The sequence below is a fragment of the Pleurodeles waltl genome, chromosome 5, assembly GCF_031143425.1.
Source record: "Pleurodeles waltl isolate 20211129_DDA chromosome 5, aPleWal1.hap1.20221129, whole genome shotgun sequence".
NCBI lineage: Eukaryota > Metazoa > Chordata > Amphibia > Caudata > Salamandridae > Pleurodeles > Pleurodeles waltl.
Genome location: NC_090444.1, coordinates 624,898,182 through 624,914,334, shown reverse-complemented (window position 1 = coordinate 624,914,334; position 16,153 = coordinate 624,898,182). Strand labels below are relative to the sequence as shown.

At 47.1% G+C, this 16,153-nt stretch overlaps 1 protein-coding gene across 1 annotated transcript in view; it reads right to left on the bottom strand.

Moving 5' to 3' along the window:
- HEATR1 (HEAT repeat containing 1) overlaps window positions 1–16,153 on the bottom strand; it is a 710,058-nt gene that overhangs the window by 233,738 nt on the left and 460,167 nt on the right. The window contains exon 29 of the mRNA XM_069234483.1: window positions 10,973–11,101. Coding sequence (XP_069090584.1) covers window positions 10,973–11,101 — 129 coding nt within the window. The remainder of the gene's footprint in view (window positions 1–10,972; window positions 11,102–16,153) is intronic.

Below are 16,153 nucleotides of genomic sequence, written 5' to 3'. Positions count from 1 at the left end.
AGGTGTCGGATCTCCACCAGCCGAGTCGGGGTCGCCGGGTGCAGTGTTGCAAGTCTCACGCTTCTTGCGGGGAGCTTGCAGGGTTCTTTAAAGCTGCTGGAAACAAAGTTGCAGCTTTTCTTGGAGCAGGTCCGCTGTCCTCGGGAGTTTCTTGTCTTTTCGAAGCAGGGGCAGTCCTCAGAGGATGTCGAGGTCGCTGGTCCCTTTGGAAGGCGTCGCTGGAGCAGGATCTTTGGAAGGCAGGAGACAGGCCGGTGAGTTTCTGGAGCCAAGGCAGTTGTCGTCTTCTGGTCTTCCGCTGCAGGGGTTTTTCAGCTAGGCAGTCCTTCTTCTTGTAGTTGCAGGAATCTAATTTTCTAGGGTTCAGGGTAGCCCTTAAATACTAAATTTAAGGGCGTGTTTAGGTCTGGGGGGTTAGTAGCCAATGGCTACTAGCCCTGAGGGTGGGTACACCCTCTTTGTGCCTCCTCCCAGAGGGAGGGGGTCACATCCCTAATCCTATTGGGGAATCCTCCATCTGCAAGATGGAGGATTTCTAAAAGTTAGAGTCACTTCAGCTCAGGACACCTTAGGGGCTGTCCTGACTGGCCAGTGACTCCTCCTTGTTTTTCTCATTATTTTCTCCGGCCTTGCCGCCAAAAGTGGGGCCTGGCCGGAGGGGGCGGGCAACTCCACTAGCTGGAGTGTCCTGCTGGGTTGGCACAAAGGAGGTGAGCCTTTGAGGCTCACCGCCAGGTGTGACAATTCCTGCCTGGGGGAGGTGTTAGCATCTCCACCCAGTGCAGGCTTTGTTACTGGCCTCAGAGTGACAAAGGCACTCTCCCCATGGGGCCAGCAACATGTCTCGGTTTGTGGCAGGCTGCTAAAACTAGTCAGCCTACACAGATAGTCGGTTAAGTTTCAGGGGGCACCTCTAAGGTGCCCTCTGGGGTGTATTTTACAATAAAATGTACACTGGCATCAGTGTGCATTTATTGTGCTGAGAAGTTTGATACCAAACTTCCCAGTTTTCAGTGTAGCCATTATGGTGCTGTGGAGTTCGTGTTTGACAAACTCCCAGACCATATACTCTTATGGCTACCCTGCACTTACAATGTCTAAGGTTTTGTTTAGACACTGTAGGGGTACCAGGCTCATGCACTGGTACCCTCACCTATGGTATAGTGCACCCTGCCTTAGGGCTGTAAGGCCTGCTAGAGGGGTGTCTTACCTAAACTGCATAGGCAGTGAGAGGCTGGCATGGCACCCTGAGGGGAGTGCCATGTCGACTTACTCGTTTTTGTCCTCACTAGCACACACAAGCTGGCAAGCAGGGTGTCTGTGCTGAGTGAGAGGTCTCCAGGGTGGCATAGACATGCTGCAGCCCTTAGAGACCTTCCTTGGCATCAGGGCCCTTGGTACTAGAAGTACCAGTTACAAGGGACTTATCTGAATGCCAGGGTGTGCCAATTGTGGATACAATGGTACATTTTAGGTGAAGGAACACTGGTGCTGGGGCCTGGTTAGCAGGGTCCCAGCACTCTTCTCAGTCAAGTCAGCATCAGTATCAGGCAAAAAGTGGGGGGTAACTGCAACAGGGAGCCATTTCTTTACACAAGCCCCCCCCAGCCCACAGGCCAGAAGACTCAGCCCAAGCTGGGAGAGTCTTCCTAGTCTGTCAGGCGAGGAAGAGTAGGAGAAATAGGCTGGTTAGTTGCAGGGCCTACTCTGCCTTACATCCTTCTGTTCAGGTCATTCCCTTTGGGGAATTGACCTACTTCCACAGTGATAGGACCTAGTCTGAATTGCCTCTTGTCTGCCTCTTCAATGTCTCCACCCATTCTTTCTATCTTGGTCTTAGAGGTATCCACCTCTGCTAACCTTATCTTGGCCAGGGTTACCCCTAGCTTACCCAGAGAGGTTACCCAGAGCTGGAGTAACCCCACCATGACCAATAGGGTCAGGGGGCCTAACTTGCTATTTGGCATGGGGTCAGACCACCATGCTAAGGATAGTGCAGCCATAAAGGCTAACACCCAGCAGAGGCCACTGACAGCTGTCAGTGCCCAGAACCACACCTTTAGCTCTTCACCTAAAAGGGAAGGGGCTAAGTTACAGGCTTCTTTGGGTTCAGGTTGCCTGTCTGCTGTATTGGAGTGGGGGGTTACCACATCTTGTAGTAAACACCCTTCTTCCACTCTTTCTTCTGTTAGCTGAGGAGCCACCCACTCAGGTTTAACAGTTGCCTGACTAGCCAGGGCTTCTTGTGGGTCCGGTTGGACTTTATCAGGGCCATTTTTGGAGTTCTCCCCTACTGGAGCAGAATCTCCTTGGCTTGCTGTAACCTTGGCTAAAGGTTGTCCACCCTTCCTACTCTGTTTTCTTTTCTTCTTCTTCTGGGGCCTGCTTGCATTTACTGCAGAGGCAGGACTTCCAGAATCCTTGGGAGAGGACTGGCACTGGACCAGTTCCTCTCTTGAGCTCTGACTAACCTCTGGGTAGTCATTTCCAGGGAGACAATCAAGGGGGAGGTCTGTACTGACTACTACCCTTCTCCAGCTAAGAGTGCCACCCACTTCTATGGGCACTAAAGCCACAGGCCTCTTAGTGACCCTGTCTAGGCTAACTCTTACCCTGGCAGTCTCACCTGGGATGTACTGGTTTGAGAGCACCAGCCTGTCATGCACAATAGTGTGACTGGCACAAGTGTCTCTCAGGGCAGTGGTTGGGATTCCATTCACCAGTAGGTGGTGGAAGTGTCTACTTCCCTCTGGAATCTCCAACTCACCTGTTGGGCCCTGTTTCCAGTTGAAGGCTAGGAAGACCTCCTCATCTGAGGAGTCATCTCCCATGGCTACACTGGTTACCCCAGGAATTTTGTTCTGGGGTTTGTTTTTGGGACAAGAAGTGTCCTTGGTGTGGTGCCCAGACTGTTTACAGTTGTGCCACCATGCCTTAGTGGCATCCCAGTTCTTACCCTGGTACCCACCTTTGTTTTGGGTTGTGTCCTGGGGCCCACCCACCTGTTCTGGTTTTTGGGGGCCTACAGAGGACTCTTTTTCTTTGTTTCTAGTGTTACCCACTTTCTCCTGGGGAGTTTTTGTAACCCCTTTCTTTTGGTCACCCCCAGTGGAAGTTTTGGTTACCCTAGTCTTGACCCAGTGGTCTGCCTTCTTTCCCAATTCTTGGGGAGAAATTGGACCTAGGTCTACCAGATACTGATGCAACTTTTCATTGAAGCAGTTACTTAAAATGTGTTCTTTCATAAACAAATTATAAAGCCCAACATAGTCACACACTTCATTTCCAGTTAACCAACCATCTAGTGTTTTTACTGAGTAGTCTACAAAATCAACCCAGGTCTGGCTCGAGGATTTTTGAGCCCCCCTGAATCTAATTCTATACTCCTCAGTGGAGAATCCAAAGCCCTCAATCATGGTACCCTTCATGAGGTCATAAGATTCTGCATCTTTTCCAGAGAGTGTGAGGAGTCTATCCCTACACTTTCCAGTGAACATTTCCCAAAGGAGAGCACCCCAGTGAGATCTGTTCACTTTTCTGGTTACACAAGCCCTCTCAAAAGCTGTGAACCATTTGGTGATGTCATCACCATCTTCATATTTTGTTACAATCCCTTTGGGGATTTTTAGGATGTCAGGAGAATCTCTGACCCTATTTAAGTTGCTGCCACCATTGATGGGACCTAGGCCCATCTCTTTTCTTTCCCTTTATATGGCTAGGAGCTGCTTTTCCAAAGCCAATCTTTTGACCATCCTGGCTAACAGGGGGTCATCTTCACTGAGAGCATCCTCAGTGATTTCAGAAATGCTGGACCCTCCTGTGAGGGAAGCAACATTTCTGACTATCATTTTTGGAGACAGGGCTTGAGAGGCCCTGGTCTCCCTATTTAGGACTGGAAGGGGGGAATTGCCCTCCAAGTCACTAATTTCTTCCTCTGTGAAGTCATCCTCAGAGGGGTTGGCTTTTTCAAACTCTGCCAACAGCTCCTGGAGCTGAATTTTGGTAGGTCTGGAGCCAATGGTTATTTTCTTTATATTACAGAGAGACCTTAGCTCCCTCATCTTAAGATGGAGGTAAGGTGTGGTGTTGAGTTCCACCACATTCATCTCTGTATCAGACATTATTCTGCTAAGAGTTGGAATACTTTTTAAAGAATCTAAAACTGTTTCTAGAATCTAATTTCAAACTTTTAACAAACTTTTAAACTCTAAAAGACAATGCTAAACAGGGACTTAACACACAAGGCCCTAGCAGGACTTTTAAGAATTTAGAAAAATTTCAAATTGCAAAAATGAATTTCTAATGACAATTTTGGAATTTGTCGTGTGATCAGGTATTGGCTGAGTAGTCCAGCAAATGCAAAGTCTTGTACCCCACCGCTGATCCACCAATGTAGGAAGTTGGCTCTGTATGTGCTATTTCAAAGTAAGGAATAGCATGCACAGAGTCCAAGGGTTCCCCTTAGAGGTAAAATAGTGGTAAAAATAGATAATACTAATGCTCTATTTTGTGGTAGTGTGGTCGAGCAGTAGGCTTATCCAAGGAGTAGTGTTAAGCATTTGTTGTACATACACATAGACAATAAATGAGGTACACACACTCAGAGACAAATCCAGCCAATAGGTTTTTGTATAGAAAAATATCTTTTCTTAGTTTATTTTAAGAACCACAGGTTCAAATTCTACATGTAATATCTCATTCGAAAGGTATTGCAGGTAAGTACTTTAGGAACTTCAAATCATCAAAATTGCATGTATACTTTTCAAGTTATTCACAAATAGCTGTTTTAAAAGTGGACACAGTGCAATTTTCACAGTTCCTAGGGGAGGTAAGTATTTGTTAGGTTAACCAGGTAAGTAAGACACTTACAGGGTTCAGTTCTTGGTCCAAGGTAGCCCACCGTTGGGGGTTCAGAGCAACCCCAAAGTCACCACACCAGCAGCTCAGGGCCGGTCAGGTGCAGAGTTCAAAATGGTGCCCAAAACACATAGGCTAGAATGGAGAGAGGGGGGTGCCCCGATTCCGGTCTGCTTGCAGGTAAGTACCCGTGTCTTCGGAGGGCAGACCAGAGGGGTTTTGTAGGGCACCGGGGGGGACACAAGCCCACACAGAAATTTCACCCTCAGCAGCGCGGGGGCGGCCGGGTGCAGTGTAGAAACAAGCGTCGGGTTTGCAATGTTCGTCTATGAGAGATCTCGGGATCTCTTCAGCGCTGCAGGCAGGCAAGGGGGGGGTTCCTCGGGGAAACCTCCACTTGGGCAAGGGAGAGGGACTCCTGGGGGTCACTTCTCCAGTGAAAGTCCGGTCCTTCAGGTCCTGGGGGCTGCGGATGCAGGGTCTCTCCCAGGCGTCGGGACTTTAGGTTCAAAGAGTCGCGGTCAGGGGAAGCCTCGGGATTCCCTCTGCAGGCGGCGCTGTGGGGGCTCAGGGGGGACAGGTTTTGGTACTCACAGTATCAGAGTAGTCCTGGGGTCCCTCCTGAGGTGTCGGATCTCCACCAGCCGAGTCGGGGTCGCCGGGTGCAGTGTTGCAAGTCTCACGCTTCTTGCGGGGAGCTTGCAGGGTTCTTTAAAGCTGCTGGAAACAAAGTTGCAGCTTTTCTTGGAGCAGGTCCGCTGTCCTCGGGAGTTTCTTGTCTTTTCGAAGCAGGGGCAGTCCTCAGAGGATGTCGAGGTCGCTGGTCCCTTTGGAAGGCGTCGCTGGAGCAGGATCTTTGGAAGGCAGGAGACAGGCCGGTGAGTTTCTGGAGCCAAGGCAGTTGTCGTCTTCTGGTCTTCCGCTGCAGGGGTTTTTCAGCTAGGCAGTCCTTCTTCTTGTAGTTGCAGGAATCTAATTTTCTAGGGTTCAGGGTAGCCCTTAAATACTAAATTTAAGGGCGTGTTTAGGTCTGGGGGGTTAGTAGCCAATGGCTACTAGCCCTGAGGGTGGGTACACCCTCTTTGTGCCTCCTCCCAGAGGGAGGGGGTCACATCCCTAATCCTATTGGGGAATCCTCCATCTGCAAGATGGAGGATTTCTAAAAGTTAGAGTCACTTCAGCTCAGGACACCTTAGGGGCTGTCCTGACTGGCCAGTGACTCCTCCTTGTTTTTCTCATTATTTTCTCCGGCCTTGCCGCCAAAAGTGGGGCCTGGCCGGAGGGGGCGGGCAACTCCACTAGCTGGAGTGTCCTGCTGGGTTGGCACAAAGGAGGTGAGCCTTTGAGGCTCACCGCCAGGTGTGACAATTCCTGCCTGGGGGAGGTGTTAGCATCTCCACCCAGTGCAGGCTTTGTTACTGGCCTCAGAGTGACAAAGGCACTCTCCCCATGGGGCCAGCAACATGTCTCGGTTTGTGGCAGGCTGCTAAAACTAGTCAGCCTACACAGATAGTCGGTTAAGTTTCAGGGGGCACCTCTAAGGTGCCCTCTGGGGTGTATTTTACAATAAAATGTACACTGGCATCAGTGTGCATTTATTGTGCTGAGAAGTTTGATACCAAACTTCCCAGTTTTCAGTGTAGCCATTATGGTGCTGTGGAGTTCGTGTTTGACAAACTCCCAGACCATATACTCTTATAGCTACCCTGCACTTACAATGTCTAAGGTTTTGTTTAGACACTGTAGGGGTACCAGGCTCATGCACTGGTACCCTCACCTATGGTATAGTGCACCCTGCCTTAGGGCTGTAAGGCCTGCTAGAGGGGTGTCTTACCTATACTGCATAGGCAGTGAGAGGCTGGCATGGCACCCTGAGGGGAGTGCCATGTCGACTTACTCGTTTTTGTCCTCACTAGCACACACAAGCTGGCAAGCAGGGTGTCTGTGCTGAGTGAGAGGTCTCCAGGGTGGCATAGACATGCTGCAGCCCTTAGAGACCTTCCTTGGCATCAGGGCCCTTGGTACTAGAAGTACCAGTTACAAGGGACTTATCTGAAGGCCAGGGTGTGCCAATTGTGGATACAATGGTACATTTTAGGTGAAGGAACACTGGTGCTGGGGCCTGGTTAGCAGGGTCCCAGCACTCTTCTCAGTCAAGTCAGCATCAGTATCAGGCAAAAAGTGGGGGTAACTGCAACAGGGAGCCATTTCTTTACACCTTGGTACTGAGAGTGTAGCCATTCTGAGTTTTCTGCGGTGGCGAAGAGATCTATTTCTGGTGTTCCCCATATATGAAAATATTGGTGAAGTACTTGGGGTGAATTTCCCATTCGTGGATTTGTTGCTGCGTCCTGCTCAATAGGTCCATTCCTGGGAAATATTCTGCCAGTAATTGAATGTGATTGTGAATCACCCACTTCCAAATTGTCTGAGCTAGAAGGGACAATTGAGATGAGTGTCCCCCTGTTTTTGCAGATAATACATTTTTGTCATGTTGTCTGTACGGACTAACACAACTTTGTGTCAGATATGTGTAAGGAATGCCTTGAGTGTTAGAAAGACTGCTAGCAACTTCAAATATTTAATGTGGTAAGACTATTGAAAGGTATCCCATTTCCCTTGAATTAAGATGCTGCTGAGGTGAGCTTCCCAAACCATCTGTGATGCATCTGTTGTGAGAGTGATCTGAGGCACAGGGTCATGAAAGGGTCATGAAAGGGCCACCCTTTTGAAAGATTGATGGGATTCCACCACTGCAGAGAGCGTTGAGTTTGGAGGTCAAACACCACCAGATCTTGAAGATGACCCTAGGACTGAGACTTCTGACATGAAAGGCATGGCTGCAGTGTACGCATGTGTAGTCTTGCATGGGGAACGATGGCTGTGCAAGAAGCCATCATCTCCAACAGTTGCATCACAAGCTTTACTATATAAGGCGGCGTGAAGTTTAACTGAAGAGGACTGTGGTCTTAAGAATTGAAATTGACGCTCTATCTGTCCTTCTTATTTCTCTGATAGGGGTATTTGAGTTGTATTAATTAATTTTGTATGTAAATAAAAGAAGATTGTTTAAATATTGTCTTATGATGCTGCATGTATATATGAGTGTTTTTATGTTTTAGTTGGTCCAAGAGTGGGCAATGTAGTCTATTGACAATATTTTCTACCAGCCCCTCTTGGGTTTTTGCAGGGTTGCCCTCTGTGGTTCATATTATACTGCATATACCTAAAGTACGCCCTTTAATCTTCTTCCTATATCTGCGGCAAAAAATGAAAATATTGCAATTATTTATTCATTATTTTCTATTATTATTTTGGGGTCCTCCCCTCCCAACCTCCAGGGTGGTAACGGAGCAGTCTCAAGGCTGGACAAATGTAGAGCGTTTACCTACGAAATCAAGGGAATTTTGAAAGGCAGGCCAAGGAACTAATGAAAGTGATGGGCATGAGATGAACGTGGTGAAAGCCAACAAAAGAACATTACAACATGTCGAGACACAGCACATGCGCGCTGCCTAGGCTTGACCTCATAAAGGGGAGGAGTCTAAAATGAGAAAGGGTGGCCTCTCCTGAAGTTCCCTGTGGGTTACGTTCCTTCACTGTGGGGTTTACCTTACCTTTCAATGCCTGACCCTCGTCTAACTGCACCTCTTGAGCCCCACGAAAGACTTGGGTGCTCCTGAGCACCACTCACCATTGTGATGTCACACTTTGTAGCTGCAAATGGGAAACCAAACAAAGGCATATGTGCTTCAACCCTCTTGCAAATGGGTCTATCTGTAGATGGATGTACTTGATATTTAGAACTGCCTAGAGGCAATTCACTTTTCACTTGTAGGTGCTATAAAACACCCAAATAAAGAAAAGTGAGAATGTGTTATTCAAGGTAGATCCATACCCAAGTATTCCATAAACATTGTTATTTTGGGGGTGTTTAGAATTTTTCATACGGGTGTTACTCATTACAGGTACTCTATTCGACGTAGTCTTATTACATTTTTCTATCAATCACACCAGGCTCAGATGGGTAAGAATCACTTGTTTCTTTCGGTTACTTCGCACTTTGGCAGTAGGACAAGGGGTTAAATGGGTTGGTTTTTCTGTTCAATAAAACTGGATTATGGACATACAGGTTAACAGGGGTTTACTACTGATATTATATTACAGATAAAAAAAACTTCCTGTGTAAAAAAATTACAATTAATAAATACAGCAGTCTGACAGAAGGAGCATTCTGATATGAAAGGGAATTAAAAAATATGTCTTAATAAAGAGTTTAGAATACAAAGTAGGCCTTCCGAGATTGATGGTTAAAAAAATGAGTGTGGGTGAAAGCTTTCTGAGGCACAATTTAAAGTACATTTTAAGTTCGATTTGAAAGGGCAAGCTGCCAGAGCAGGGCTTTTATTGCTCTACGTATTGCCGACCCTATTGCCCCTTTAAAGCGCTTGAGTGATGGTTTTAGGAGTGCGTTTAGATTAAGTCGAATTAGGAGACGAGGAGTCTGTTGAAATAAACTCATTTGCAACAATAAATGGGTTAAAAGGGAGCCTGAAAAATAAATCTGCCCCGGGAGAGTAAACACGGGCCGAGAACAAAGCAAGGTCAGTTAGTGGGGTCAAACGTACCCCCAAAACCATGAGTGGGGTGACTAAGGGGAAGAGAGACAGACGACAGCTTTTCATCTCTCAGTTTTTCATTAATATCAATAGCCTCTTGCTGCAGGAGCCAGGGCAGAGGGTGTTTACAAACTGGGTCGTTATTTATAAAACACCACACTATTATTATAAGAAATATATTGTTTTTACGGGCTATAAAATAAGCCTGGGCCGTGTCTGCGAAAGTCTTCCTTAAGTAACTATTATCTCAATCCATTTAGTGTTAGGATGGAAATACATCCGCTTTAGTTTTAAGAAAAGTGGGGCCTTCCACGTGATAAGAATTTCTGGCCTGTCCCGGATATGGCGAAAAAAATTCTCTAGAAAGGGCATCAAGGAGCTGTGTGCTTAACAGATACATTTTACAGAGAGTTGAAAGACCCTACTGTAGGAAGCATGCGGGAAGAGTGCCACAGATCTACGGCTAACACAGATGTCTAAACATATTTAATCACATAGAAGCGCATAGTCTTGGCATCTAACTGTTGCTTGTGTGTAAAAACACAATAATTATTTTTACACTAAGGCATCGATGGCCTTAAACGCTGCCCTAGATGCTTCCAGGAAGTCCATTTCCAAATGGAGGACAAGGGCATCATGTCGATCTGAAATGACATGAAAGAACAAAAACTTGCAACAGGAACCTGAGCTTCTGTTTTCGTAACATAAAAAAAAAAAACTAGCATGGTATTGAAACGTAGAAAAATGAAAATCTGTGAAAATACTGTAAAGCTGAATGCGATTTATTTTAAGTGTCTCTCCCGGCTACTTTCTGTGCCACCTGCCGTCCGAGTAGCTTCCCGGTGAATGGCGCTACACTGAAGCAGAACAGCTCCAGCTCCAGGACACAATCAGACAGAAATAACCAATAAATAATCGTGGGTTGGTCTAAAAATCACGAGTAGAAGGCTGCATGAGGGCAAAACCAAAACAAGCTGTGGACCAGGTGAGGCTGTTGGGAAAGCCATCACAAACGAAACCTGAAACAGTGCTATGTACAACTAAAAGAACACGAAGGCTGCACTGCCCAGGCAGGAGGAGGGGCCATCTCACGCTGTAACAGGAGGAAGCGGGAATGTAGTGTGATGCTCAACAAAAATGTTCACTTAGTGAAAACAACTGGAAGGGAGCTAAGCACAGAAAGGAGGGACATTTAGAAAAATGCACCAATAAAAAGCAAGCATTAAAGACAAGCACAACAAGGAACGAATGGCAACAGTGGGCGTAGTTAAAAGCCAACTGACTGAATCAAACGGGTCTTTAAGAGAGCGCATTCGCGCTCCCTAGGCTCGACGTAAAAAATAGGGGGGTCCATGTCCCAGTGAAAATCAAATCATAACACAATTTAAGAGGCAATGTGGGGCAGGACAACAGATTATACAAGCAGAAAAAGAACAAGAGTGACCAAAATAAAATGCATGAAATAAAAATTCTTAGTTTGCCTTTAAATTACATACCTGTATAAGAGCTGGAATGACAGTCTGGACGGTCTTCGTGATGACTTGGAAACTGTAGGTATCATCCAGACGCATTATATTTGCTCCCATAAAGGTAAAAATTGGCATAATGTTATGAAGAACTTTATCCTGAAAAAAAACAGTTTCAGATTAAACAACTTACTGAAACAAAGCTTTTATTCAATTAAATTACACTGGAGATATTCAAGACAAACTATTAATTGTCAAAATTCTCTGCATTAAGATATTTCCCCAACTTCAACTGCATCCAGGATTTCACATTTGTAGTCTTACTGGTCACATACATTTGCAGGTTTTCACATGCCACAGGAGGAAAAAGGTGGCACTCTACCATCCAATCATACATAAATCATCCTAAAAAAAAATAATAATAATTTACTGGCATCTAGAGAAAAAAACCCACAATACAATCAATTCAACTACAAAGGGACAAGTACTTAGGAGAACAAAAAGGGAGCAGGGAACAGATATAGGGTCAGGAGAGGGGAGGGAAAGGGAATGGCTTGGAGAGCATGGCAGTATAATAATGCAGGATGCATCAGCATAAAAAAAAGAAAATATTCTACTCACATATGGGTACAAATTGTTAGGCAATAACACATGCACTTTTATAACAGACGATATACATAGCAACCCCAAGGTTAAACAGTTTCAGGGCAATGAGCTAGCTGGGCGATCCATAGATTTAACTGAAATGACAGACTTAGGTCACTCATTACGTGCAGGGGCTGTGAGAGTTTAGGTAAGGAGGGCTTTCCTCAGTGCCAGATTCTCCTGTTGCTGGTAAGGTGGAGGTCCTATGGCGCACGTGGGTGAGGAATAGTTCCCAGATATCCTTGGGCGTGAATGCGCAGGCAGTTCCCAGAAATTTGCTAGTTGCTCCTGACAGTAGGAGACATCTTGTAACCAGGAGGATAAAGAGGGAGTGGGACCCATGGGATAGAGATCAGAAAATGCAGTGAAGTGCCAGTTGCAAGAGTGTGCCCGAGGACCCATGTCTGTCAGAAGGGGCAGCACTGGTTTGTGGTCATGAGGAACAGAGGGGCGTAGAGAGAAAGACGTTTTGCATGTTTCTTCAGCCACTCCCAAGCCCAATGCACGCTGCCAACTGGCTCAATCTCTGTTCTGGATGCACTGTAAGGTGAATAAAGGGCAGTGGATAGTGGAAGTGGCACTGCCTGATCTGCCTCCTCGACTGCCACATGTGGTTAAAGCCAGAAATGTGTATATTGGGCCTGTGCGCATAGCGGGCAGAGCAACATGTCCAGGGCACCCAGACAGAGCAGAATCATAAGAATAAGAATCTCCCATGTACGCTATGCTGCTTGCCTGCCCGGGCAAGTGCAATAAGATGGGAGCGCAGATGGTGCATGAATTGACCAGTTGAAGGACGGGTGGAATCATTATTTCAGCAATAGCTATCTGACACACAATGGAAAGCGGCAGGCAAGACCAGATCAGGATTCTATTTTCAATCTAGGACATGGCTCAGCCATAGCTGGTGTAAGGAAATGCCTCCTTGGCATGGTTACCCCCTGACTTTTTGCCTTTGCTGATGCCAAGTTATGATTTGAAAGTGTGCTGAGGCCTGCTAATCAGGCCCCAGCGTTCTTTCCCTAAAACTGTACCTTTTTTTCCACAATTGGCACACCCTGGCATCCAGGTAAGTCCCTTGTAACTGGTACCCCTGGTATCAAGGGCCCTGATGCCAGGGGAGGTCTCTGTGGCATAAGACATGCTGCAGCCCTTAGAGGGGACCCCTCACTCAACACAGACACACTGCTTGCCAGCTTGTGTGTGCTGGTGGGGAGAAAACTAAGTCGACATGGCACTCCCCTCAGGGTGCCATGCCAACCTCACACTGCCTATGGCATAGATCAGTCACCCCTCTAGCAGGCCTTACAGCCCTAAGGCAGGGTGCACTATACCATAGGTGAGGGCATAGGTGCATGAGCACTATGCCCCTACAGTGTCTAAACAAAACCTTAGACATTGTAAGTGCAGGGTAGCTATAAGAGTATATGGTCTGGGAGTCTGTCACACACTAACTCCACAGCACCATAATGGCAACACTGAAAACTGGAAAGTTTGGTATCAAACTTCTCAGCACAATAAATGCACACTGATGCCAGTGTACATTTTATTGTGAAATACACCCCAGAGGGCATCTTAGAGATGCCCCCTGAAAACATACCTGACTTCCAGTGTGGGCAGACTAGTTTTACCAGCCTGCCACACACCAGACATGTTGCTGGCCACATGGGGAGAGTGCCTTTGTCACTCTGTGGCTAGTAACAAAGCCTGTACTGGGTGGAGGTGCTTCTCACCTCCCCCTGCAGGAACTGTAACACCTGGCGGTGAGCCTCAAAGGCTCACCCCCTTTGTTACAGCGCCACAGGGCACTCCAGCTATTGGAGATGCGCCCCCCGCTACAGCCCCACTTTTGGCGGCAAGGCTGGAGGAGATAAGGAGGAGGAGTCACTGGCCAGTCAGGACAACCCCTAAGGTGTCCTGAGCTGAGGTGACTCTGACTTTTAGAAATCCTCCATCTTGCAGATGGAGGATTCCCCCAATAGGATTAGGGATGTGCCCCCCTCCCCTCAGGGAGGAGGCACAAAGAGGGTGTAGCCACCCTCAGGGCTAGTAGCCATTGGCTACTAACCCCCCAGACCTAAACACCCCCCTAAATTTAGTATTTAGGGGCCCCCAGAACCAAGCAAGATAGATTCCTGCAACCTGAAGACGAAGAAGGACTGCTGACCTAAAGCCCTGCAGAGAAGACGGAGACACCAACAGCTTTGGCCCCAGCCCTACCAGCCTGTCTCCCCACTTCGAGAAAAACTGCAACAGCGACGCGTCCCCCAGGGTGCAGCAACCTCTGAAGCCTCAGAGGACTACCCTGCATCTAAAAGGACCAAGAACTCCTGAGGACAGCGGCTCTGCTCCAAAGAAGAAACAACTTTACAACAAAGAAACAACTTTTAAAGGATGTATATGTGGTCTCATCTTCTTCAGGAAAGGTGACCCAGGAATAGAATGTTTCTGTTTGGTAAGCTTCATGAGCTTTCACAATAAATGGGACATCCTCACCCTCATCTGTTAAGCCATGGGCTATTAAATGCTGTGTTAATGCATGTCTGACGTTTTCTGGAGTGTCTATGGCGTTAGCCATGTTGAGTAATGGGTACAGAGATGAAACATCAAATAGGTCTGGGTGGTGAGTCCTTTTAAGAGTTTAAACGTGAACTACCTACAGCCTAGTTAGGAGGTCCCTGTTCAGCTGAGGAGGATTATCCCCAAGACCACAGACGTCTCCGTATTATGGTACTTCGGGTGCCTGTTGTGTATGAGACAGAGATACTTAGAATATCTGTAAATTAGTGCCAAAACACCATCGTTGGTGGCACCATGTTGTAGTCGGACTCTCGCTCCTAGGCGAGACTGGTGGTTTAGGAATGACAGCACTTTTGTTTGTAAGCGACTAAGCCAATCCTACAACATGTCACAACTGTCGGGCCCAACCCTCCCGGCTCACAAACAGTACCTCACCAAAAACCCAGACAGCAGAAGGTTATTTCTGGGAGCCTTACCCATGGACTTTAGATTGCAACATCTCAGGGGATTCGTAGTGGAACAGAAGTTACCCTTTTCTCACATTAGTAATGAGTAACCTTGTCTGTGTGAGATGTATTTATACAGATCTTGTAGGACCCCTGATGCAGGTATGTTTCCAAACAATAGATAAGGAGGCAGATTGCGCCGGCAATTATGTAAACAATCCCCAACAAGTGTACATTACGTAAGTGACAAAGGGACATGATGTGAATACCTACGTACATCACTTTGTGAAGGCGTCACTATCAGTGTCATAACAGAGTGGCACTGATAATGCAAATCAAAACATTTCAAAACATGGCCTAAGACAGAGCAAACTAAGTAGGTTAAAAGTCACCAAGTGATGGGGGCACAGGCCTGCAAGCCAAACGGCAAAGCTAACCTCCTGAGTCACAATAAAAGCTGAATTGGAGTCACTACAGCACACTCTGTGCATCATGCCAAAACACTGTATGCATTACATGTAAGCTTACCACTACAGTAGGTCTTACGTGCCCTAAGGCAGGGTGCAATATAATACATGTGACAACATATATGCATGAGCACACAGGCCCCTGTTGTAGGAAGACTGCTCTGTATATACTATATCAACATGAGATATAGTGTGCACAGAGTCCAGGGTTTCCCCAAGAGGCTTGTCAGAGGCAATAATATTTAATACTAATGCTCTATTTGTGGTAGCGTGGTCGAGCAGTTAGGCTTATCAGAGAGTAGTGTTAAGCATTTGTTGTGTACACAATAACAATAAAAGAAACACACACTCAAGACTCCAGACCTAGATGATTTTTTTTTATAGAAAAATATGTTTTTGTTACTTTATTACTAGGACCACAAGACTCAGTTCAGAAGTAAATACTGTTGCAGGTAAGTACATCAATGTAACTTTGTTTCACTTTAGTCAAGAAAACAGAGAATATCCATTTTAAAAGTGGACACAGTGCAGAACAGTTCCTAGGGGAAGAAAATAAAGTACAGTTTTAGAGGCAAGTACATGACTTACAGTTCCAGTCTCCGGGTTATAGGTAGTCCACCGTTGGGGGTTGGAGTCAACCCCAAACACCCACCACCAGCAACACTGGGCCGGCCGGTAGCAGAGGTCAAAGTGGAGCAATTTTAACATGGGCTCTTATGGAGACAGGGGGTACTCGGAATTCGGTCTGCCAGCAGGTAAGTACCCGCGGCTCGGAGGGCAGACCAGGGGGGATTAGAGGAGCACTGCAGGGGCTCCAAGTAGGCACCAATCCCACACCCTCAGTGACCCTGGGGCGGCCGGGTGCAGACAGGACGTCGGGTTTCCAATGAAACTCTATGCGGGGCCACCAGCTGTCACTCAGGCACTGCAGGCGAGGTCTGGGGGGGGGGGGGGGGGGGGGGGGGGTCTTGGGCACACCACCAGTCGGATAGGAAATAGGGCCACCTGTTGATCGTCGCTGCACTGGGTGTCAATTTCTACAAGGCCTGGGGGCTGTGGGCGCAGTGGGTCCTTTGGCGTCTTATCTTCGTCCAGGGGAGTCGCGGTCAGGGGGGTCCTCGGGATTCCCTCTG